The following is a 25,762-nucleotide window of genomic DNA, read 5'->3' as shown; positions in this document are numbered from 1 at the left end:
TGAGCAGTGATGGATTGCGAAAAAAAAGAACCGTTCAGTGAAAATTTTGACATGTTGTGAACCGATAAGGCGGAAGTCGTTGATCCAATAGAAAGATAATGGAACCCTTCAATGAAAATTTGACGTATTCTAAACCTATCAGGCGGAACTTTCTAAAATTGTTACATGGTAATATAGGAAATCATTCATTGCGTTCAATTCTGTACCATTCTCGCATCCCTTGATCTTAAATAGTGCTACCTGCCCTTCCAACTTTGCACACTGGCCATTCCAAGGGATGGCTTAGTGATGTTGCGCTCTAACTTGACCCAAATTTCCAGGTCATCATCTGTTTCCAGGTCAATGAATTCCTAAGATGAAGAAACTGTCATTGTTGTGCAGTTGGCAGAGCTGTGGAACGTCTCAAGAAAAACATTTATTGTAACGAACTCGTTTCTTTCTCTACAATCCATTCCGGCGCTTTCGCCCGCCTCAGCAGCAGGCGAAGCCACCTCTGCTGGTTTCTTCAGCCCCACATAAAGCAGAGATTGTCTATGTGAAGGACACGAGGGTTTGGAAATGAGCCATGCGCCTATACAATCCGCGTGGAAAGTGTGGCGGCATTCTGGTAATACTCGCACACTTTCTCCTTCCATGAATTCTGCGAAGCAAATAGGGCAATCCAGGGTTCCCAGTGGGGAGCTTGTACTGTAAACCGATGCTGGCAGTGCTGTTAGATGCATTTTCTTGATACCAGCTTCACCTCTTTCGACACTGGCTTCAAGGGATGGCTCGGACACCACTTGCCAAAGTCTACTACGGCGTAGAACGACGGCTACCCCCAACGTGCATAGGATGGAGAAGAGCAAGGCCGCTAGGGTCATGGCTAAGCCTGAGTCGAAACCTGCATTGGTTGCCGATGAAAACTGCGTCAATTCGTCTGGCTTCTCCATTAAGGGGACGATAGGAGGCAATGATTGCAATGTTCTCCGATTTTGGGACAATCTCCTTGCATGAACAAACTATGCAGGGGCAGCGCCACTGTGCATATTGCTAAAATTGAGCTTGATCACACCAAAATTGGAAATGGATACAGTTACTTCACAAACCTTGAATTCTCCGGCAACCCAGTGAGTCAGTTTGCTTGCACGAACAAAAATAAAGCCAGGAGAAATGTAGCAGAAGTCACACAGCATAGAAAATGAAGCAAGATACAATGCTTCTATCCCAAAGAAACACTGACCGCTAAGAATTTTGCAACGCTGGCTATACGCGGCCCTCAGGCAGGAAGAAAGACACGAAACCAAGAAGAAAGACACGTTTCATCACTGCGAAGACACGTTTCGGTTCAGTGAATGCGAAGAGTTTCGGTTCAGTCACTGCGAAGAGTCTCATCGCCACGAGGCCTGCGTTTCATGGCCCATTGCCAGATCTTCCCTCTCTGTCTTCCAGCTGGTGGAAAAAAACAGATTAAATCATTTTATGGAAAAAAACACATTAAATCGATGGCAGAAAACATCCCAATCGTCTAACACATAGAATCAATGGCTCAGAATAGCACACGTCACATTTTAGGGATGTTTTTCTCAGAGGGAACGCCTTACGGCGTAAAAAATTAATAGAAATTCTGGTTACAGCTATCAATTAAATTAATTAACTTATCAGAATTCAAATTTGATAAGCTGGAATGATAAAAATTCCAATGAAAAGTTTTTAATTTGGAACTTAATTGATCAGAATTCAAATTGGATAAGCTGGAAAGATAAAAATTTGAATGAAAGGTTTTAAAATTCGAATGAAAGGTTTTTAATTTGGAACTTAATTTATCAGAATTCAAATTGGATAAGCTGGAATGATAAAAATTCGAATGAAAGGTTTTTAATTTGAAAAAAAATAGATAGTACACATTCATTCCAATGAAAGGTTCTTAATTTGGAACTTAATTTATCATAATTCAAATTGGATAAGCTGGAATGATAAAAATTCCAATGAAAGGTTTTTAATTTGGAAAAAAATCGATAGTACACATTTTAAATAGTGGGATATATAAATGTGTTTAATTAATTTTTTTCCATTCATTTTAAATTTTGCATAATTTCTAATAATTTTAAATAATATAATAGTTTTAAATATATAATTAAAAAAAAAAAACCATACTTCCTTTTTCTTCTCAAAAGTCTTTGCTTTTCAAAACTTAAACCTAATCAGATTATTTAGTTTCAAAATTTCATTTTCTAAAATTTTTATCTAATAAATAAATACATATTTTAAACATATTTAGAAAATAAATCTTAACCCACTTCACAAATTCTCTTTTTCTCTATTTTTTTAGCTTTTCAATCTTCTAAAACAATAATAAAATTGAAAAATAAAAAATTTCTCATTTTATAATTTTTTCTATCCTTTTTTTGGATGCTCCCAGTTATCGTTATATGTTCAAGCATCAAAAAATTGATTCAAACACTTTGGGAATGAGGTTTCTTGAAAAAAAAATCCAGATTCCACCCAGAAATTCACCCAATTCCAGTGAGAAATTTACCATCCAAGCAACCCATTCCCAATAGAATAGTCTAAGGAAGCAAAACATTTTCTTGGAAAACAATAAAAATTCAGACAAAATTGTGATAAAATCAAATGAGAATTTTAGAATTTTCAAATTACAAATGTCAAACTTCTTAATTTAAGATGCCAAAAACTTTTAATGGCGATAAATCCATTTCCAAAATAAAAATAATAATTCAAACCATAATCAGATTTCTTTAAAAAACAATCTTCACATTCCACAAACTGGCTCATTGTATTGCATTTCCAATTCCAGACAACACCATCAACATTCGAAGGGGATCAGAAGATAGTACTTCAGGAAAATCATGGGAGAAAAGCTGAAGAAAACAATAAAATCTTACCCAAAATTTTTGGAAAAAAGGATAGAAAGAAACATAAAATTTGAGGAGTACAGATTTCAAACAGTAGTTTATATTGAAAGAATCTTAATCTTGTCGATCAAACTTCGTGGAGGCTTTTTTTTTCCCACGTGAGAAGTGATACAGAATATAAATATCCTGACAGTTTAATCCAGAAAATTCTCTCAGCATAAAATCTGAGCAAAGAAAACAGAATGGAAAATTGCAAATTTTTTGTTAAACAATTTAATAAGACTCACTAGCAAAAGGGCCTTGATATCGGCATCCGTAAGCTTCCCTCCTTCACCATCTGCATCATTTCTAAGATTCCAAAGCACACTCAGAAAATCGGCCCTGTCTCCTCCATTACACGACGAAGTCTCGTGCTCCTTTATCATCCTGCTGAAGAACTCATCGAACCTGTTGTGCAGTTTTTTCATCTTTCGCTGCAATCCCTGCAGATCCATCCAAACCAAAGACGGCACTAAGTCGCCAATAATAAACCTCCCGGCCAATTCCATTTGCTCCACCACCATTTCCCTGAATTCACCCGCGGTCGACCCCTGTGAGTCGAACACGCGCCTGCTCAACATAATCTGCCCGAGAACGTTGGCAGTGCAGATGTTGAGCAGCTCCCCGAGGTTAACAGTCTTTCCTTGCCGCTCATGGTCCAGAATCGACTTCAGCAGCATCCCGACCTCCGCCTGCCGCACCGGCTGCAGGTCGTCCAGGGCCTTGCTGGCAAAGAGATGAACAAACTATGCAGGGGCAGCGCCACTGTGCATATTGCTAAAATTGAGCTTGATCACACCAAAATTGGAAATGGATACAGTTACTTCACAAACCTTGAATTCTCCGGCAACCCAGTGAGTCAGTTTGCTTGCACGAACAAAAATAAAGCCAGGAGAAATGTAGCAGAAGTCACACAGCATAGAAAATGAAGCAAGATACAATGCTTCTATCCCAAAGAAACACTGACCGCTAAGAATTTTGCAACGCTGGCTATACGCGGCCCTCATGCAGGAAGAAAGACACGAAACCAAGAAGAAAGACACGTTTCATCACTCCGAAGACACGTTTCGGTTCAGTGAATGCGAAGAGTTTTGGTTCAGTCACTGCGAAGAGTCTCATCGCCACGAGGCCTGCATTTTATGGCCCATTGCCAGATCTTCCCTCTCTGTCTTCCAGCTGGTGGAAAAAAACAGATTAAATCATTTTATGGAAAAAAACAGATTAAATCGACGGCAGAAAACATCCCAATCGTCTAACACATAGAATCAATGGCTCAGAATCGCACACGTCACATTTTAGGGATGTCTTTCTCAGAGGGAACGCCTTACGGCGTAAATATATAAGTATGAAGGGCTCTTTTATTATACATCAACAATTTTCTACTCTCCACTGTTGACGATCTTAAATTATATAATAGCTGCACTAAGATTGCACGCGAGTGTATGATGTATTGGTCGGGCTGCTTGGTTTACATGCCCCCGGTCGTAGTTCGATTCCTGCGGAGCTGCAGACGCTGCAGCGTATTTGTTCCTTGGAGCCTCCAGTGTTTGTTTCGATGTGACTACGATCAGACTATTCTGACACGCATATGTACCAATATATCAATATGTAAAAAAAAAAAAAACCCATAATACTTCAAAAAAAACTAACCCCTCCCACTTAAAAAAACATGTCCAATCGATTTTGATATATGCAATAACGTGTTCACTCAATTGTAATATGTATACACACGTACACAAACCTTTGCATATAATAGTGACGTTCATAATATTTAGAGAAAGCAAACTTGATTAGTGATGTTCATAATATATAGAAAAAACAGATTTGGATTTCACCTCGAAATTAAATTTTATTATGAGTATTCTATTTAATTTTGATTGTAAATGATTTTTTTTCTTAATTTTGGTTTTGATAAGTTTTTTTATTTTTTCCGGTGATGAAGAATGGAGATTATTAACCAGTAATACTATGTAATAAAGGGGTTTAACTTAGAAGATGTTGAAGTCTCTCTCTTGTGGTTTTTCATCTCATTATTTAATATATAAATGATTGTGATATATTTCTCATGTTTTATAAAAAAACTTCATTAACAATTTATTCATAAAGATTAATATATTATAAGTGATGCTTAAATATTGGTGGGAGGATACCAATTTCTCTTCTTAATCACTTGACACAATTAATTAATGCTTTATTTTTTCTTATTTTAAGCTTTAAATTATTATAAAGCCTAAATGCAGGTTGATCATTTATTTAAATTTTAAATTATTATAAAGCCTAAATGCAGGTTGATGATTTATTTAAATTTTAAATTATTATAAAGTGTAAATGCATGTTGATAATTTATTTAGAGAGTTTATAGAGTTTAATTGGTTCCATATGAATTTGTTAAAGTAAGTTAATATTGTAAAAAAAAATTGACTTTTTTAATGATAAATTTGATAAGAATTTGATTTATGTTTTAGACATGTAAAAAGTTTTCTCATAATTTAAATTTTGTCAATAGTGACAAGATATTTAAGATATCTACTAAAATTTTCCCAGTCATAAATTAATTTAAACTATTAATAAATCAAAATATCTGAAGAAAAAAGAAAAAGAAATAATAATAATAATAATAATAATTTTTATAGTACAAAATTTTAATCTCTAGAAAAAATTATTACTTATCATAAATAACCTTCCCACTTATTACTTAATTAAAATTAGGTAAATTAAAAAAGTCATAAAACTCATAAATTATTAAAAGCGTTATCTTTGGTTACAAATCAAACACACATTCCCCAAATTATGTTTACATATTCGCACTTCGCACTAGAAATCGAAAGTATAAGTAAATAAAAGCAAAAGAAAAATAGCAGTTTGGAGGTATTTCGAATACGCAATTTCCGCAAGGGTTAGGATAATAGTCAAAGTTGTAAGGGCGCGACAGGGAAGATACAATGTGAATGTTCTCGAGTGAGCGGGAGGTGTACGAATATTCTGCAGGTGTGATCCTAGGGGTGTTTGTTAGGGCATAACTGCAGCAGTCTGAGGGTGATATGTTATTAACTTGATGGTTATAACAGTGGCAGGCGGGCAGATTTTTTGTTGAGATGGACGAAGAGTTGGTGGATTATTCTACGGACTCGTTAGAGTTGGTGTCAATTTGGACAAAATCTCCACTTAAGCAATCAAGAATGGAACTTTCGGTGTCAGATGGGTTGTCGGAGCTACAGACAAGCTCCCCAATGTCTTCCATAGCGGAAATTTTCGGGATCTCTTCTTCCCAAGATATTATAGGAATTTGTTGGACGTTCGAAGAGTCTACCTCTCTAGGGTTTCATCAGTATGGGGGTTTGGAGCAACAAATTTGGGATTATATGCAGTCGTTGCTGGTGGAAACCTCGATACCTTCTCCGACGACACACCATTTCTCAAAATAATATATAAACCCTAGAAGTTCACCTGAACCCGTAATTGGAGTGAAGTAGTGGAGTTTTCCAAGCATTTTTTAGGGCTTGATTCATCTGCAGAACAAAGCTTCCAAGACAGGGCTTTATTCACACGGGCTAGCGTAGAACAACATGACATAAATCTGGAGAGGGTTGAGGAACCCAATGGGGGTTTAGTTTCAAGTCCATATTCTTTTTTTTTTACCAAAATCTTTGTGGGTGATCCCTCGACTTGCTGGGAGAAACGTAGGGTAAGCGAAGCTGAAGCATCTCCTAACCCTACTTTGGAATCTGTGGATGAGGGTCTTCATAAGGACGAGAGAAAAAATCAAAGAGTACTAAGGTAAAGGAACGAGGGCGTATGTTGGTTCTTGGAGAAGGTATTAAGGTAGATGAATTTATGGATACAATAGATCGAGTATTGGTAGGCAGAGTTTGGGGGGGAAATTATATAGTGGCACGCCTGAAAAAGTTGACAATGGAAGTTTGGGGCCAGATTCTTGATGTTATATCGACGGTGGTCATGATGACAAGGGGTTGGTTTTCCTTTTGTTTCATTAGGGCAGAACAACTGTTGTGGGTTTTTCCCAAATACTGACATATTGAATTGGCCCCCATTCTGTTGAAAAGATGGTCTACTATCTTCAATCCTGAACGAGAGCAATTAGGGGCAACGCCGATATGGGTTAGGTTGCCTAGTCTTCCTATTTAATTATAGTCAGAAGATGTTTTTAGAAGGATACAGGATGATTGGGGGGTTTCTTCTGGATTATGACAAGTCATTTCAGGAGTCTAGTAAAATGGCTTATGCAGAATTTTGGTTCACCTTGACACTAGAGAGGGCTTAGTGGAAAGTTTGATGCTTCAGTATCAAGGTCATAAAAGATTGCAGAAATTGGATTATGAGGGAGTGTTGTTCAAGTGAAGAAGGTGTCACGAAGTGGGACATATGTATAAGGGATGCCCCATGCTTGTAAAAGGGAAGCCTGATGTACTAGAGCCCATGGCTAATGAAGAAGGGTAGGGGGTTAAAGCAGCAAATAATGCACTAGAGCACAATCCTCAACAAAGCTTGGCTCAGAGAATCAAGGTGGTTAAAAAGTCTATAGTGAAGGGATGGTCATTATATGCAGTTGATTCTAAAGGTCAATCTGGGGGTATCACTATTTATATTAATTATAGATTGATTAAGTTCTTGAATGTATGGGGAAGAGAAGGATTATTGGCAGTCGATGTGATTTATGAAGAAATAGGACTAGAAATTAGGATGGTTAATGTTTATGGGCCATCTCAGAATCAGGGAAGGGTACCAAAGCCTGCAGATAGAAGGCGATTCGTTGCTAGTGATAGAAACAATCAAACAACTACAACAAGGAGTACCATCAGAAAAATTGAGTAAATGTTGGTGGACGGCATGGATAGTAACATAAATAAGCCATCAACTGAGGAAGGTAGCATACACCATACCTTCCCATGTGAAGTGAAAAGGAAATGCCCTGGCAGACCACCTTGCGAATTAGGGATGTCGGAAAGGAGAGCAGCAACTGGACATGAGCGCGGAAGAGCTTCATCAGAAAGAGGAAATAGGACAATTGATTCAGATAATAGAACAAGACAAGTGCCAAAGTGAGCATCTAGAAAATTCGCCCAGTTTTAATGGGAGCGGAGAAGGAAAAGGGCAGATGCAAGAGGGACAGAACATGGTCAGAAACAGAACAACACAGGACAGACACAAGGTTGGAGCCTGGTAGGATGATGGAGGGGGGCAGAGGAATGACACACCCAGAGAGCACAGGGGTAGAGATGGAAAGGAATGGAAGAGGAGAGGGCAGGACAACAAATCCGAGGATGGGCAGCGAATTAATGCAAAGTGGCAGAGAGGAGTCAGCAACCCGACGGCAAGAGTAGCCAGGAGAGGAAAGAAATAAGTGAAGGACGGTGGATAGGACAGGAGGGAAACATCCCAAGGCAGGCAAGAAGGGAGGCGTGCCAAGGCAGGAGGAAAGGGAGGATAGCTGGCGGTAAAATCACGAAGGGGTAACGAAAAAGGGATAAAGCCTAAGGAAAAGGCAAAACAGGCACTTTGCATGCGGATGAGCAAGGAGAAAGGTGGCGAGAACGAAAGAGCAGACAACAAGTGGGAGCAAAAGGTGGCAGCGAAGTGCAGGACGGTAAAAGGGTATGTGACACTTCTTACCCCACTCTATGAAGAAGTAATAAGTCTAAAACATAGAGTAGGAATGAAGAATGTTATGCAGATCTGGGTTGATAATAGAAATTATCATAGAAATCTTAGAGATATGAAAGGAAATTACAGTGAAGAGCTCCTGGGGGCCAAGGTCGGAGAGAAAGTCAAGAGAAAGGGTGAGGAGTGTGAGAGCAAGGGCTCGCAGGACCCAAATTCACATGATCCCCATGGAAGAATTGAAGTCCTGGTAAATCATAGTCCAGGGAAAGGAAGAATGCATGCTCGGTTGAACAACAGCAGAGGGGATGGAAAAATCCAAAACCTCGGGGGGATGGAGTTGCAACTCATGGTGAGGGGCGAAACTCTAGTTATCAATAATCTGGCTAACCGTGCTGAAAGAGCCATAACAAAGAAAGGGGCCTGCAAACCAATTCACACAAGGAGTGAACTTTCGAGAAAGAAAAAGCACTCAAACCAGGGGATTTTTGTATGAATTGGGCAAATCTAAGTAAACAAGGGTACCCCAAAACCAAAAGAACCATAGTGGCCATAGCTATGCCTAAAAGGGAAGGAAACCAGAGGGTAGAAACTCAGAGAGTGGGAAACTATTGGAGTGGAATCAAGAGGAAGGGGGGCAGAAAATCCCTGGATAAAAACACAAACTTAATTGATAGGACTGACAATTGTGTTTATTCTATGATAGGTCTCACCCCAGAATAGGGAAAAACTACGAACCAGAATGAAAAGCTACAGGAAAATAGAGCTAAAGATCAAAAGGAAATAAGAATGGCTCCTAGGCACAGCAAGAGGACGATTAAAAAAGAAGAAGGCACCAGCAGCACAGGAAAGAAAAGGGGCAGGAAGCCTGATGGAGAGAAAATGAAGAAAATCATAGACTCCTACATGGAGGGAAACCCGAAGGAGGTCAGAGATCAAATTTGGAGCTGGGAGAGAGATTTAAGAAACAACCTCAGGTGCAGAGACTTACCCATGGAAGAATGGGAAGGAATGCTACAGGACCCGGGGACATCAAATGGCAGACAATCGTTGTTCAAAAAGACCCTACAACACTATTGGATCATGAAACATGTCGTAGCCCGAGCCATGACTCTTCACCAAGAACACATGGAAGGAGAAGTTCTAGACAAACAAGAAAGGAGCAAGGAGCCAAACCCAGTCTGGGAAAAAATTCTTAAAGATATTGTGACTATACATATCCAAACCTACAGGAATAATCTCGCACTGGGCCGGATTGAGCAGACTCTGACAGAGATTAAATGGAAACTGACATAGGGACGTGAGCTTCCAGGCCATGGGGTGAAGGCTTCAGGCCCCAGTGCCAAGGATTCAGTTTAGATAGCATCCTCTGTTGCGTATTAGATTAGTTTAGAGTTTGAGTTATGTCTTTGAACTGTTTTAGATGCAGAAAATAAGTAATTTTATTATGTTCTGTAGAGACAGTAGAGACAAGCATTCTAGAAGTAGACGGGTGGTTTCTGATGAACTTATTCAAATTTTGGAGTGGTTATAATGCTGACCGGTGGTCACCTAGTTTCCTTCGGGTAGGTGACTAACCGGAGGACATGGATGTAAATTTTTTCTAAAAAAGTAAATACAGAGAGCTCTACAATGTTTACAAAAAAAAATAAAATTAGGGAAAGTTATATATATATATCATGATTTCTATTAATATACCAAAAATAAGAGTGATTTACATATGATGTTACTTGAAGGCCATGATTTACCCTAGGTTACATAATGAGACCATGTTGACCTGGTTGGAAACTAGTATTTTACTAACCAGAATCAGGCTTAAATTTTGAAAGTCAATAATAACATGGACGCTTGACATTTTCTAAAATTAGCTAGATTCGACAAAACTACTACTCCACCTTTAACACAAACGTTGACACACTAGTAGTAGACAACTAGAAAGAGGACGTAATAGTAACACAAAAGATGACATAACATTGACACATTAAAAAAACCATAGCTATATAGGAACTAGTGAGAATGCCAAATAGACAGTTAACTAGAACAAAACCAAAAAACATGGGTAAATGTAGTCATCTAGTATAATCATTGAAGGAGTTGGGGAAGGCTATGCATGAACCATGTTTAGTGGTGTTGCATTGATGACCGCTTTGCCATTTTTGGATTCCTCCATGTCAGTTCTTGAATCTGAAACAATATAGCATTCCATTTTGTTGAGCCTCCTTACGACATCATTCATCTCATAATGGATGTCTTGGAGAATCCTCTTTATAGCTTCCTGTCCAACAAACAACTTATAATTTTCTACTTGCTTGTCACGTATTACCATGTGTAGGAGATTCACCACTTGCTTGTGAGTTGCAATTGAGTGAAGGAAATAGAGTCATCTCTTCCTCCATTTACCTGGATCAGGAACCCAATTTGTATTTCCCCTACATACAACTTCTGAATTCGAATGATACCAACGTTCCCCAAATTCTTGTGCCTCAAGAGTGCGAATTTCCTTCAAAGAAATTTGATGTTGACTCCCAAACAAAGAGGTAACGTTGCCTGCAAGAAAATTCCCTTGGCATGTCACCTCGTTGACTAATCATTCGTTTACATGGAGCCATATACAAGGTGAACCTGCAAAGAGAAGTAACACAGATCACGGACTCGTACAAGTGATTGACCTTACTAAATTCCTCTATAGACCGAACACCAACGAGTTTGAATCAAAGAACCCTGTTATGAGTGAAACTAAAATTTATTTCGTCTATGTACCTGCTCCACATTAAACCCAAGACGCAATAGGAGACACAATGAACAAAGACCCTAGTAATTGAAAGAAAAAAATTGTTTAACAACCGAATTTTCAATTGGATGATAGAGGTTGACAAGTCTTTAAAACCAAACTGAAAAGGTGCCACTATACTAGACTCTTGTAAACAACATGGGACAGGTGAAGGAAATACCAAATGGCTCGACAGTTTTAAGGTCCGCAGAGGGTAAAATATCCACCAACTTGAAAGATGGACCAGAGGAGGACGTATGTAAGAAACAAACAAAGTACATTTATGACCAACACTGATACCTTGTAGACTATGGGAGCAATAACCACTAACTGTACGATATTGTAGAGACTAATAATTAGAAAACCCACCGACTTCAAATTTGCCTATATGTTCACTTAGAGACAGTAAGTACCAAAACAAAAATAAACGATGATACATTCTAGATACGACCAACACATACCCGAAAAGATGTTGTAGCTTAAAGCGCCCTCGTGAACAACAATACAGTGAGGAGCACACGCAAATGTAGGTAGAGAATGATCCAGGGATAGCCAACACAAACCTAGAACTTTAAACTTAGCTCACCACCTTGAGTCCTTAGGGCAAGTCTGCAACCCTGCGCTTACAGACAACCAAAATGTTAAAATAACTAACCACACTCAAGTAAAAGGAGCACAAATTCATGGTGAGGTTCGATGCTCTGAAAAATTCAACAATTTTCTTGCTTCCCGAGATCCTCCATCCCAATGCAGGGAATGATGGAGTCATTAATACTTTGTATTTGTCTATTAGAGGGGATCCTGGTCTTAACCGATCACCCCATCTCTGTCTGTGTTTCCATGTCTGCAACCTTAGTCTGATGGAATTTCAGATCAAGTGGAGAAACATATACAACATTCCCCTATGTCGTGACATGAATGCGGTCACCTTCCCCACCTACGGACACCTTGTGTAACTTAATTCCTTGCCACGCATTGCAAGGAGAGTATCAAGTGGAGGCATGGGCATGCCCTCCAACGACCACCTCCAACCTTTCCAAACGTTATCAATGCATGTCAATTATGGGAAATGAAGAAGGGTATTGGGTGAGATCCAACTGTCGAAGTTTTCCGAGACCTGTATGCAGCGACATCACCCCCACGGGGGGCATATGGGTACCCTTGGTTCTATCTTGATCTAGCCAGAGGTGCATTTCCTGTGGAGTATGGTGTGGTTTCCTATTGCACCATTCCTCGTTTACTACTAAATCCCTTTCACTGCTGCCCCATGTAGCGAGACAATCTACCACCATGTTACCTCACGTTGAGTATGTACTAGGATGACATAATCAAAAGCTTCCAACAACTTCTTTATATTTTGTGTAGCCTACTGTAAATGCCAATTGTTGATAAGTTTATTTGGTGCATGATCTAGGAGGAATTTTTTCACCATATTGATCAATATTTGAGAGTCCCCATGGACCTCTAGTAAATGAATACCTCTTCGTATTGTACTTTGAAGGCCTTTCTCCAAAGACACAAAACTCGGCTTAATTATTTGTTATTTCCCCACAGGATAAAGCATTGATGTGAATTGGCATCAGGTGTTCATTTCTCCAAAACCAGCTTCTCTCGGGTTTCCTTTTGAAACACCGCCAAAACTTAATAGAAAAAAGGATTGAGGCAGAAGGGGCATCCTTATCTTGATTTCTAATTCACTGAATATTTGGTAATCAGATCAATAAAGGTGCAGTCAATTATTTAATTATGCTCATGTTCATCTGATTGTTGAATATTCAACGAATCAGCGACCGAAATAAGCTCAAGGAGGCAGAAGTGTAAGGATGTCGTTGCTAGTTGATACTACTCTATGATTAATATTTTAAGGAACTATTTTGTTGATGTCCAATTGTAGTTTTGTTAAAACCGATAATAGTTCCACTTCCATAGCACCATCTCGTAGTTCAGACAGGTTTGCCAACATAGTTTAATTGATATTAGAACCGATTATTTCCGGCCGTATATGAGGGTATCTATCCTTCCCTTCAAAAACCCTTTGGTTTCTTTCCTTCCATAGGTTCCATATAAAAAAAACCTAAAATGAGTTTTTGGTCCGAAATAGCCATGAATGTCAAAACTTTGTATTGAACAAAAATATTCAACCATCCTTTGACATATGTTGTGTTCGACATATCACAATTAAACAAATCACAAGAAAAATGCAATATATATACTGAGAACATACGCAAGAGATAAAGAGATGATTTGTTGTCTCTTCCTCTTGTGAACATACCACACATATGGATGGACCTTCAAATCCTTTGATCGTAATCGATCCCATGTTAACACTCTACCCCACGCTATTTTCTAGAGAAAAATGAAAACTTTTAGCTACCCACAACATATAATCATGCGATACCATATAAAAATATAATTATCATTAAACCTTTGTTGCATATTTTATATTTTGTCTTTTCATAATTAGAATTTCTTTATAAAAGCCAAGGCATTGTATTATTACATGACTTCATCAATTTCCTTGGCAAATGAAGTCTCTCAATTTTCTATGGAGTACTCCTTGATGTACTCTTAGGGCGTATATTATTACATTGTTTGCACTAACTTATTCAATAAATTTTAGTTTTCATGCATATAACAATGTATTATGTATATAAAAATGACATAAAGATGTACTTTTGGAATATATAAGTATGAAGGGCTCTTTTATTATACATTGACAATTTTCTACTCTCTACGGTTGACGATTTTAAATTATATAATAGCTGTACTAACATGTCCAATCGATTGCACATGAGTGTATGATGTGTTGGTCGGGCTGCTTGATTTACACGCCCTCGGTCGAAGTTCGATTCCTGTGGAGCTGCAGACGCTGCAGTGCATTTGTTCCTTGGAGCCTTCAGTATTTGTTTCGATGTGACTACGGTTATACTGTTCTGATGCACATATGTACCAATATACCAATATGTAATACTATGTAATAAAGGGGTTTAACTTAGAAGATGTTGAAGTCTCTCTCTTGTGGTTTTTCATCTCATTATTTAATATATAAATGATTGTGATATATTTCTCATGTTTTATAAAAAAACTTCATTAACAATTTATTCATAAAGATTAATATATTATAAGTGATGCTTAAATATTGGTGGGAGGATACCAATTTCTCTTCTTAATCACTTAATCTAGACACAATTAATTAATGCTTTATTTTTTCTTATTTAAGCTTTAAATTATTATAAAGCCTAAATGCAGGTTGATCATTTATTTAAATTTTAAATTATTATAAAGCCTAAATGCATGTTGATGATTTATTTAAATTTTAAATTTTATAAAGTGTAAGTGTATGTTGATAATTTATTTAGAGAGTTTATAGAATTTAATTGGTTCCATATGAATTTGTTAAAGTAAGTTAATACTGTAAAAAAAAATTGACTTTTTTAATGATAAATTTGATAAGAATTTGATTTATGTTTTAGACATGTAAAAAGTTTTCTCATAATTAAAATTTTGTCAATAGTGACAAGAAGATATCTACTAAAATTTTCCCAATCATAAATTAATTTAAACTATTTATAAATCAAAATATCTGAAGAAAAAAGAAAAAGAAATAATAATAATAATTTTTTATAGTACAAAATTTTAATCTCTAAAAAAAATTATTACTTATCATAAATAACTTTCCCACTTATTACTTAATTAAAATTAGATAAATTAAAAAAGTCATAAAACTCATAAATTATTAAAACCGTTATCTTTGGTTACAAATCAAACACACATTCCCCAAATTATGTTTAAATATTCGCACTTCGCACTAGAAATCGAAAGCATAAGTAAATAAAAGCAAAAGAAAAATAGCGGTTTGGAGGTATTTCGAATATGCAATTTCCGCAAGGGTTAGGATAATAGTCGAAGTTGTAAGGGCGCGACAGGGAAGATACGATGTGAATGTTCTCAAGTGAGCGGGAGGTGTACGAATATTCTGCAAGTGTGATCCTGGGGGTGTTTGTTAGGGCATAACTGCAGCAGTCTGAGGGCGATATGTTATTAACTTGATGGTTATAACAGTGGCAGGCGGGCAGATTTTCTGCTGAGATGGACGAAGAGTTGGTGGATTATTCTACGGACTCGTTAGAGTTGGTGTCAATTTGGACAAAATCTCCACCTAAGCAATCAAGAATGGAACTTTCGGTGTCAGATGGGTTGTCGGAGCTACATACAAGCTCCCCAATGTCTTCCACAGCAGAAATTTTTGGGATCTCTTCTTCCCAAGATATTATAGGAATTTGTTGGACGTTCGAAGAGTCTACCTCTCTAGGGTTCCATTAGTATAGGGGTTTGGAGCAACAAATTTGGGATTATATGCAGTCGTTGCTGGTGGAAACCTCGATACCTTCTCCGACGACACACCATTTCTCAAAATAATATATAAACCCTAGAAGTTCACCTGAACCCGTAAGTGGAGTGAAGTAGTGGAGTTATCTAAGCATTTTTTAGGGCTTGATTCATCTGCAGAACAAAGCTTCCAAGACAGGGCTTTATTCACGCGGGCTAGCGTAGAACAACATGACATAAATTTGGAGAGGGTTGAGGAACCCAATGGGGGTTTAGTTTCAGGTCCATATTCTTTTTTTTTTTACCGAAATTTTTGTGGGTGATCCCTCGACTCGCTGGGAGAAACTTAGGGTAAGCGAAGCTGAAGCATCTCCTAACCCTACTTTGGAATCTGTGGATGAGGGTCTTCATAAGGACGAGAGAAAAAATCAAAGAGTACTAAGGTAAAGGAACGAGGGCGTATGTTGGTTCTTGGAGAAGGTATTAAGGTAGATGAATTTATGGATACAACAGATCGAGTATTGGTAGGCAGAGTCTGGGGGCGAAATTATATAATGGCACGCCTGAAAAAGTTGACAATGGAAGTCTAGGGCCAGATTCTTGATGTTATATCGACGGTGGTCATGATGACAAGGGGTTGGTTTTCCTTTTGTTTCATTAGGGCAGAACAACTCTTGTGGGTTTTTCCCAAATACTGACATATTGAATTGGCCCCCATTCTGTTGAAAAGATGGTCTACTCTCTTCGATCCTAAACGAGAGAAATTAGGGGCAACGTTGATATGGGTTAGGTTGCCTAGTCTTCCTCTTTAATTATAGTCAAAAGATGTTTTTAGAAGGATACAGGATGATTGGGGGGTTTCTTCTGGATTATGACAAGTCATTTCATGAGTCTAGTAAAATGGCTTATGCATGAATTTTGGTTCACCTTGACACTAGAGACGGCTTAGTGGAAAGTTTGATGCTTCAGTATCAAGGTCATAACAGATTGTAGAAATTGGATTATGAGGGAGTGTCGTTCAAGTGAAGAAGGTGTCACGAAGTGGGACACATGTATAAGGGATGCCCCATGCTTGTAAAAGGGAAGCCTGATGTACTAGAGCCCATGGCTAATGAAGAAGGGTAGGGGGTTAAAGCAGCAAATAATGCACCAGAGCACAATCCTCAACAAAGCTTGACTCAGAGAATCAAGCTGGTTAAAGAGTCTATAGTGAAGGGATGGTCATTATATGCACTTGATTCTAAAGGTCAATCTGGGGGTATCACTATTTATATTAATTATAGATTGATTAAGTTCTTGAATGTATGGGGAAGAGAAGGATTATTGGCAGTGTTAGAGAGGTAAATCCCCTCTATGGACAAAGGCGATCCCACTAGCCCAAAATGGGACTAGCAACAATCAAATCACGCTACTACGCAAGTTCCTAGTTGTATATTAGAAGCGGATTACGAGAACCAACCTGGAGTCCAACGCTAATGTCGAAGACGAGTTGATAATCCCATTCCCTTGCTCCGGCAGGTCACAATCCTTGCGATCCCCGCGTATGGATACCTGCACATGCAAAAGAACGAAACGAGAACAAGCATAAAATCCACTAACATACAACTATATTTCAGTCAGAAAGGAAATAAACCAAACATTATCATGATGAACAATGAGATTGGAACCATAACAGTAGTCGTTTATTAATGAAATAATAAGCAGAGAAAGATACAACCAAGGTTCTGACGTTGAACCTATCCTCTGGCTGGGCGAGCATCTATGTATGTCTTGCAATAGACCTTCTCTCTCTCAAGATTCCGGCAGCATAACCTCCCTATGCTTCAAGTCTATCACTCAGGACAAGCATAATCACAACTAGAATTACTCCAAAAACTAGCTTGTCTAATGCATGAGGACAGACTTTTATAGATGGAGAAGGGAGGAAGATACAATGCACCAGGACACCCAATGTGGATTGACATTATCTCCGAAAAGCCACTGTGGATAGATGTCAAAGATAGATGATGACTCTCGACCTCTATCGGATGGATTTTATCCTCAAAAGACTTCGTGATCTGAAGGGAAAAAACATATGGGTGCGCGTTTGTCAAAAATCATTACCAAACTTGGTTGGCGCGAGTGTTGTTCTAAGACAGAGCGCCAATGGTCGCACCCCCTTTTGAGGATCTTAGTGATTGGCGCGGATAAGACACTGAGGACCCGCGCCAATGGAAAAAGGGCACTTTTCAGGGATAATTTGCAGAAGGTGTCTTCAGGGAACATGAAGTACATACTCAGGGGAACATAATGCAAGTGTTTTTAGACTATGTCACTGCTCACAGGTCCTGGAATGCGTCCTCCAATGTATGGAAACAGGGGTAATAGGGACGGTGACCAATGGTGACAAATTACTGTGTAACAGATGCCCCCTAAAGCATGAGACCCGAGAGAGAGAGAGAGGGGTGAAATGCTTTACAAGAACACATGTAGCTGCCACCGAGAATCTGCACTGAGAGATACAATTGATAGCTCAAATACATGATGTACGTGGTATGGTCGCAGCGATCCATAAGAGAGTACATGATAATCTAGATCCATAGTATGGGCGCAGCCATCTGGTTAGGATCAATGAATTGACTCAGGTATGGTCGCAACCATCCAGTGAATGAGTCATATATCAAGAATCACGCCTGGATTACAACAGACACAATCCAGGGTCTTGCGCTCCATCTCGACCCGAAAAGAAGTACAAGTTCAAGCATGTGAATATGTGAGCTGAAGTCAAACATGCATGAACATCGTCTGATTACCAGTCAATATTGGAAACTGTTAACAGACGCGAGAGGTACCACCAATAATGACAATGGCCCTCAAGGTACTATAGGTACAATCTACGGCGTGTGAATTAGTGATCTGAAGTCGAACACCCGTAGAATCATTCGATCGGAGGCCAATGATGAAAACCTCACGTCGAACACGAAGAACCTGCCATTGAGGCATGCAGGCTCCAAGGCACCGGCAGGGAGTCTCTAGATCAGCTTCCTGGATAATGAGCTGAGGTCGACAGGAAGTGACCTTGATCGAAGGTGGGCCATAATGTTTCCCACATCCTCGACATGAGACAGAGAGATAATGTTGTGAATCAAGATTGTGCGAGCTATCAGAGGGAGGTTGTTTCTTTGCAGAGGTCAACTTCTCTTGAACATATCGTCAGCACGTAAATGGAATTGGCAGCATTTGACATCAATGTATCAAAGGTCATGATGACGAGGCAATGAGCAGATGAGAGGTCAAATAGGGGTACCAAAGTCCACGAAAGCAAGTGAAAAATATGAGATGAGATATCCCCACCCAGACACGAAAGCAGAGAAGTGCCATGTTCAAGAGCGACATACTGCCGACACGACGGTAATTATGGTTCCTTTTTTCCCCCGCCATTTCTGGCGAGTACCCCAATTATTTTTAACAAGCTTGATGGGGATAGCATATGCTTGTGGTACGTCATTTCGACAAAATCCGATGTCATCAGGTTTTAACGAGTCTGACAAAGGAAGAACTCGGCATCTTTTCATGTTTAGAGAGTTTGAAAAGACAGCAGAAAAGGAAACTCCAGGGGTGTCCTTTTTCGGAAAGTTGTGTCTCTCGGGCCCGAAAAAGTATAAAATAATGCCCAAAAGAACCGCCCGACCATTACAATCGAGGAGTACTTTTCATAAATAGTGATTTCGTCCTGAAAAAGTAAAAAAGCGATCAAAATCACGTCGTTTCGTAACCATTAACGAGTTTGAAATGACAAAAACCCGGTAATCTTTTTATGTTTTAACGGTCGACAAAAAGAACTTAAAACGACCGCCCCTTATTAACGTTTAACGAGTCAAGAGGAGTGACTCGGCAATCTTTTCCTTTTTAAATGGTCAGAAAAGAGCTGAAAGCAGACCTTAAAGTAACCTTTTCTCATGTTTTACCGAGCTTGAAAAAGTCGAAAAGGAGCTCGTTTGATTGCTTTGAGTTGCACCAACCCCTGTCATCATACAAAACAGCGTAAAACCCACTTTGACATAAAAATATCCCAAAAATACTCAAAAAATATCATTTCTAATGTATTTTTAGGGCAAAAAATGCTATAAATAGTGAAATGGTAAAAAATAAAATTACTTTTTACTTTTTACCTTGTGAGTTTACCATTGGAGGGTTTTGGGTGCAAATTTCAACTGCTGATTGCGATCAATCCAGGAAATCATTCAAGCCGTCATCTGCAACAGGTAAGAGGCCTCATCCTTAGCTCTGTTTTCATTCCATTTTTTAAGATTTTCATCCATAATTTAGCCCCCTGCAAGAGGATTTGCAATTTTATAAGGTTGCGCCATTGGCGCGAGTTTCCCGCTCGGGATCGCACCAATGGGATTTTTTACCCAAAGGGGTAACGACCTTGGCGCGACTGTTTTAGAAACAGTCGCGCCAACCGCGCGATCTCAATTTGCCACAAATTCGACTGGTGAAATTGCAAATTCTCTTCAGTTTTAACTTCACCAATGATCTAATGGTGGAAATTTCAACTTTGTGGTTGCAGGGATTCGTCAGAATGTCTATAGAATGGAGATAAAGAGAGCATGATGCCGTGGATACCATGGCAATGGAGGATGATGCATGCATGGATGCCTTGAGAGACTATGGCTTGAAAAAGTTCTTCCTCACCTCATACTTACGTGCACAGCTAGAGCTGCTACGATTCATCGTGGATGCTTGGGATACAGAGGATCAGGTGTTTCGCTTGAAAGACTAGACATTGGAGTTAGATGTTTCCGATGTCTATTTTATTACTAGTCTATCGCGGCGAGGTGCACGGCCCATCTTGACTGGTAGCAGGCCTTCCGGTGAGATGATGGGAGAGGTGATGGAAAGAGTTTGTCCTAAGGCACATTTTGGATCAAACAACGCCAAAGTGGACATTATCACGGTTCCCGATCTGGTACTCCGAGCGATTTTATTCACTATTACTCGGACAGCTGGGGTACAGGCGCCCCATCAGGCCAGCAAAAATCATTTGCTGCTGGCAACTGAGTGTCTCCAGCCTACACTATTTGATTGGGCCACGACAGTGACAACAAACATCAAAAGGCAGCTTACCAAGTGTAAGCGTGATGGGAACAAACAGTTCGGCTACGGATCTATTATAGTGACTTTCTTCCTGGAGCGACTGCCGATATTCCGGGTACCGGGAGGTATAGTGGCAGATCCAGTGCCACAGGAGCCGAGGTTGAATCGATGGGCAGAACTCATGCCCAGAGGAGGAGGGGGCCAGCAGATGTCCTGGAGGCCCGAGTTCTTTATCTGGCTCCGTCACCAGATGATTGTCATCGAGGACTGGCCCTATGCGGGCACGGATTTTACTGGAGATCCAGATCTCCCATTGCCTGCAGGAGAGGACTGGGACGAGGAGCTAGGTAAGAACTCTTTGTGTTTTTGACGTTTTTACATATTTAAGTTTTTTTTTTTTTTGCAATACATGTCCGTCTCTGACAACCTCTATATATATGTATGCAGATGTTGGTGCAGAGCGACCAGCTGACTTGCCTCATAACGTACGGAGAGCACAACCTGCAACCGACCTTCAGGCAGAGGGTGATGAGGGTGACGACCTAGTACAGAACCTTGAGGCACTGACTCGAGGTATTCCAGAATATGGCAGATTGGCAGACGTGCCTAGAGCGTACCAGAGGCACACAGTGGGAGTATCTACCTGTGTCCATTGTTTGTTGAGACGTTTGGTGCGGGCGGTGACATGCTATCATGAGCATCACCGCGATTAGATGCCTAGGTTTTTTGCACGTTTTTGAGGAACATGTTGTCAGTGGCTGTATGAGTTTTGGACATGTATTATTTTTTGGATTATGTAATGCGCGTGGCGCAAACATTATGACACACACGTATATATATACATATGCCTATTTCTAGATGGATCTTTTCTTCATGTGATGATGTGTTTTATATGTTATGCAACTGTTTGACACACATGTGATCTGATGTATCTACTGCATAACAAACGACCCATTGTGGAATGTATTTACACACACGCATATATTTTATTTTTGCAAAAGCTTGAAAACACACATGGCAATCACGTATGCAAACTATGCTTTGACGGGAGATTTTATTTTTATACAAGCTTAAAAGCACATGGTACATATGCAAACTATGCTTGATGGAAACGGGCATGCCCCCCCAGCATCGTGTCTCAATTCGAGGTACATGCCCCCCAAGCTTCAGTCCATTGAAAATGGAGTGAAGGTTGACATAATGGTTATTGCGCTCGAATTGCACGAGCTCATGTTTCATTGTTTTAACGAGGTTGATACAGGTAAATGAACTATCCTCGAGACTCCTTGTTTCATTTTTTAGCGAGCTTGACACAAGACAAGGAACTGTGCTCCATCTCGACTTCATCATAATGAATGGGAAGCGGAGGCTTCCAAGGGTGCCGCTCCGGAAGGAAGGCCAACATCTTGGAAATCAGGGCCCAATGCCCCCAGGACACTATGCATGACGGCGGCATCGCTGGTTACAGGCATGGGATAGGTGGCCACGTAGTTGACCTGCGGTGGGGCAGATGCAACTGGTGGATGAAAACCAGGAGGGGATGACGACTGCGTAGGGGGGACCCGTGGACGAACGAACGATGATTGATCGATAGTCACAATTCTTCCATCGTGTGGAAAGAAAACCACACGGAAAAGTGAAGAAATAAGGGCCCCCATGGCATAAACATAGTCACGACCAAGGAGAAGATTGAAATCTAAAGCACCTTGGGTAACCGATACGTCTATATAGACGGTCTTGCCTCCCAAAGTAATAGGGAACTTTGGAAGGATCCCTAATGGTTGGCTAGTTCCTCCGTCAAAAGCCGTCAGATTCGATGCTACTGGCACAAGCTGTGGGGAACCCAAAGCTTGCCAAGTAGTGGTAGACATAAGACTAACAGATGCACCCTCATCCAAAACAGTGCCAGGTATTGCCTTGTCATAGGCGTGTACCGTGACCCAGAAAGGCACATGGGATGGGAGGCGGAAGGTAGTCAAACGTCTCCAGTCGAAGGAAACGACTGAACTACTTGGTGGGGGAATCGTATGATTGCCCCCCTGCTCTAAAGAGAGCGAAGTAGGACTCTCGGAAACAGCTGGGATAGGAGAGTCATTTCCAGACTTAGGAGAATCTGAGGAGATGAGAAGAACATGAGAATGATGCTCTTCCGAAATAGAGTGGTCGGCGGGTGGTGAACTCGAGTCGACACTCTTTCCGACCAATGGTTGGTCTGGAACAGGCTTGGCAGAGCCAGATTCAGGAAGAGGAGGCTGGACAAGAGAGGAATCTTGGTTGATTTCTTTGTCAGCAGGGGAACGTTCTGCAATTGCAGAGAGACGTTGATAACCAGTGGGAAGTTGGGTTGAGGGAGCTGTAAGACTTTCCAATACAATAGAGGCTCTATCCATGAATGGACAAAGGTGAAGGGGATGATTGCCTTCACAAAGTCTACAAGGGATTCAAATCTTTCCTTTTCCCTTACCATTTCCAGGTGATAAGGTAACATCGCCATGATCTCCAGAGGACGATGCAGGGCGGTCCGGATCGTGAGACCATACTTCTAAAACCCTGGGAATGCCAGGACAATCGCGGAGAAGATGGTCTTCCTTGCACAACTTACAAGGAAATTTGACCTTCCGCGGAGGAGCACAAGGTGGCTCGACTTGAGTTATACTTTTAACCTCTCGTTTAGGAGTCTTCTTCTTCTTCTTCTTCTTCTTCTTCTTAGCCACCTGGTTACTTGAATCTAGACTTTCGCCAGGCGAAGTAGAAGATGAGGACGCAGCAATAGGCGAAGAAGGGGAGAGGTCCACCTTGGAATCAACATGATGTTGTTCGGGTGGAGGAGATGGTGGAACAGGAGTCATCACACTCGGGACCACCGAGGTTTAAAACAACCATACGGGCAAACCGATGGTTAACCCAGGCAAAGACAAAGTTGCTATATACTGAGCACCAACATTTCCAAAAGAAGGAAATGGACTAGGGTTTCCATCCGGGGGAACACCTTGGCCGGTGGACTCAGGGAAGGATGCCATTGAACGAGAAAGAACCCTACTCAAGCTAACGCAAGCAAGATCTAACCGGGTAATATATTATCGTGGGCAAATAAATTTTAAGACACTGAACTTAACTTGACCTTTTCATGTTTTAAGAGTTGAGAAAAGGATGAAAAGATGACTCTAGTCTCCTTCGAATATTTAATGAGCACGAAGTGACAAGACGCTCACTGGCACCTTTTCGTTTAGGGAGTCTGAAAAGGATCAAAAGTGACTACTCTGGAGACTCTAGGCAAAAGGTTTACCAAACAATCCGTAAAACTGCTTATACACCTCGGCAATCAGATGAAAACCAAGGACTTCCCGTACTGCAGTCAATCTTCCCGAATGCTGTGTTCAGTGCATTACGGCTTGTAAGGCGGCAGACTCAGCTTCCTATGGATAAAGGATGATAGCCTAGTGGGGTCTCCCGTATATACGCGACGGTACGTGGGAGCTCAGTCCATACTGGTACTTATTGTCTCTCAGGAGGAATCACCCAACCATCAGCGAGGCAATAGTTACCAGGTTTAATGACGCCGGAACACGTCTCTAGCCTAGACCTCTAGAATATGTGCGTTAGGTTCCAATGTGTTGTTAGGTTCATTCGGTTTATTTTACAGTTAATCTTCAATTAAGTTTCAGTTTTTTGGTCCTACCGCATGTGATATCTCAAAACTTCCTAAATGCAGACTATATGCCAAAATCATATCATTTCGTTCAATGAATCCTAACTACAGGAGAGTTGAGATTTTCAAACAAACAAAATGAACAATAAACAAACAACAAAGATCCTAATGCAGCTAATAACAAGAAATAAAACTTTTTCTTTTTCTTTTCTTTTTAAAAGCAACAAATAACAACAAATGCTAACTAATAGAATGCAAAAAGATCTTTTGTTTTTCTCTTTTTAAAATGGCATAATGCATTTAAACAAATTTCATGAGATATTAACAAGCATAAACAAACAAAATTCACTCAATGCAAGGAGAACCAAATGTGAAATACCAAAATGAACTGTCAAAACAACGAAAGCGCACAGACCTTCAATGAACCATGTGATCTAAGTTCAAATGAAGTCAAGCAAAATACAAACAAGATAGAAGTGAACTGCCCAGAAGCACGGAATAACAAGCTTTAACAACTACTAGACCGGTGCGGAAAACAACCAAAAACTTGACTGGGTAATCAAACCAAAACTTCCCATAGAAGGCTCGACATGCAAAGCCCCTAGATGCTCTAGGGCTGGGATACAAAATTGATAGAAATAAGCAAACAACTGAAGGATAAAGGTAACAACCAGTCACACAGAGGTCCAACACACTTCTAGAAGCTGTAAAAGATATACAAAAACCAAAATCTGTGCTTAAGGAGCTTTCAACTAACAAACTGGAAAAATTCACAGAGCTGGCGCGACTATGAGCCTGCAACTTGCGCTATTCAGGAATTGGCGCGAGTTGCTGTTGTGCAACATGCGCAAACTGGCGCAACTGTCATAGGAAAAAACACGCCAACCGCGTTTGCTGACCCAAAAAATAAATACAACAGCCTAGGGTCTGGTCAACAGTACTCAGACAGGTCTAAAAGCAGAAAACAACTTCAAAGCTGACCCAGAAAGCTCATTTATCTAAGCAGGCAAGAGAAAACTAACATGCAAGACAAAACTCCAAGCCGTTCGGTTCATAAACCAAACCGGAGATCGACTGAAGTGGCGTTGATCTACTCCGCTAATGCAAAGCAATAGTGTTTCAAAGGCTGCCTCGCCGTGCTTCAGACTCCGTCCAAGGTTTATGAATCAAACAACAAATAGCTCCTCCCCAGTGGAGTCGCCAAATTTTTGGAGAGGTAAATCCCCTTTGCGGACAGAGGCGATCCCACTAGCCCAAAATGGAACTAGCAACAATCAAATCACGCTACTACGCAAGTTCCTAGTTGTATATTAGAAGCGGATTATGAGAACCAACCTGGAGTCCAATGCTAATGTCGAAGATGAGTTGATAATCCCGTTCTGTTGTGGGGAAAAATGCCTATGCAGGACGATCCTATCCACC

The 25,762-nt window shown here is 40.1% G+C and overlaps 1 protein-coding gene across 1 annotated transcript; it reads right to left on the bottom strand.

The window, feature by feature from the left end:
* Positions 1-350: 350 nt before the first annotated feature.
* LOC149194732 (RING-H2 finger protein ATL8-like) lies at positions 351-932 on the bottom strand. The gene has a single exon (XM_089407774.1). It carries the CDS (start codon positions 930-932, stop codon positions 351-353), a length of 582 nt encoding a protein of 193 aa, XP_089263900.1.
* Between the last annotated feature and the right edge of the window lie 24,830 nt (positions 933-25,762).

Source organism: Pinus tabuliformis, chromosome 2_2, assembly GCF_031772625.1.
Source record: "Pinus tabuliformis cultivar Carrire ecotype Pingquan chromosome 2_2, CPIR1, whole genome shotgun sequence".
Lineage (NCBI taxonomy): Eukaryota > Viridiplantae > Streptophyta > Pinopsida > Pinales > Pinaceae > Pinus > Pinus tabuliformis.
Note: the sequence above shows the minus strand (reverse complement) of the source record. Positions and strands in the feature narration are given on the sequence as shown.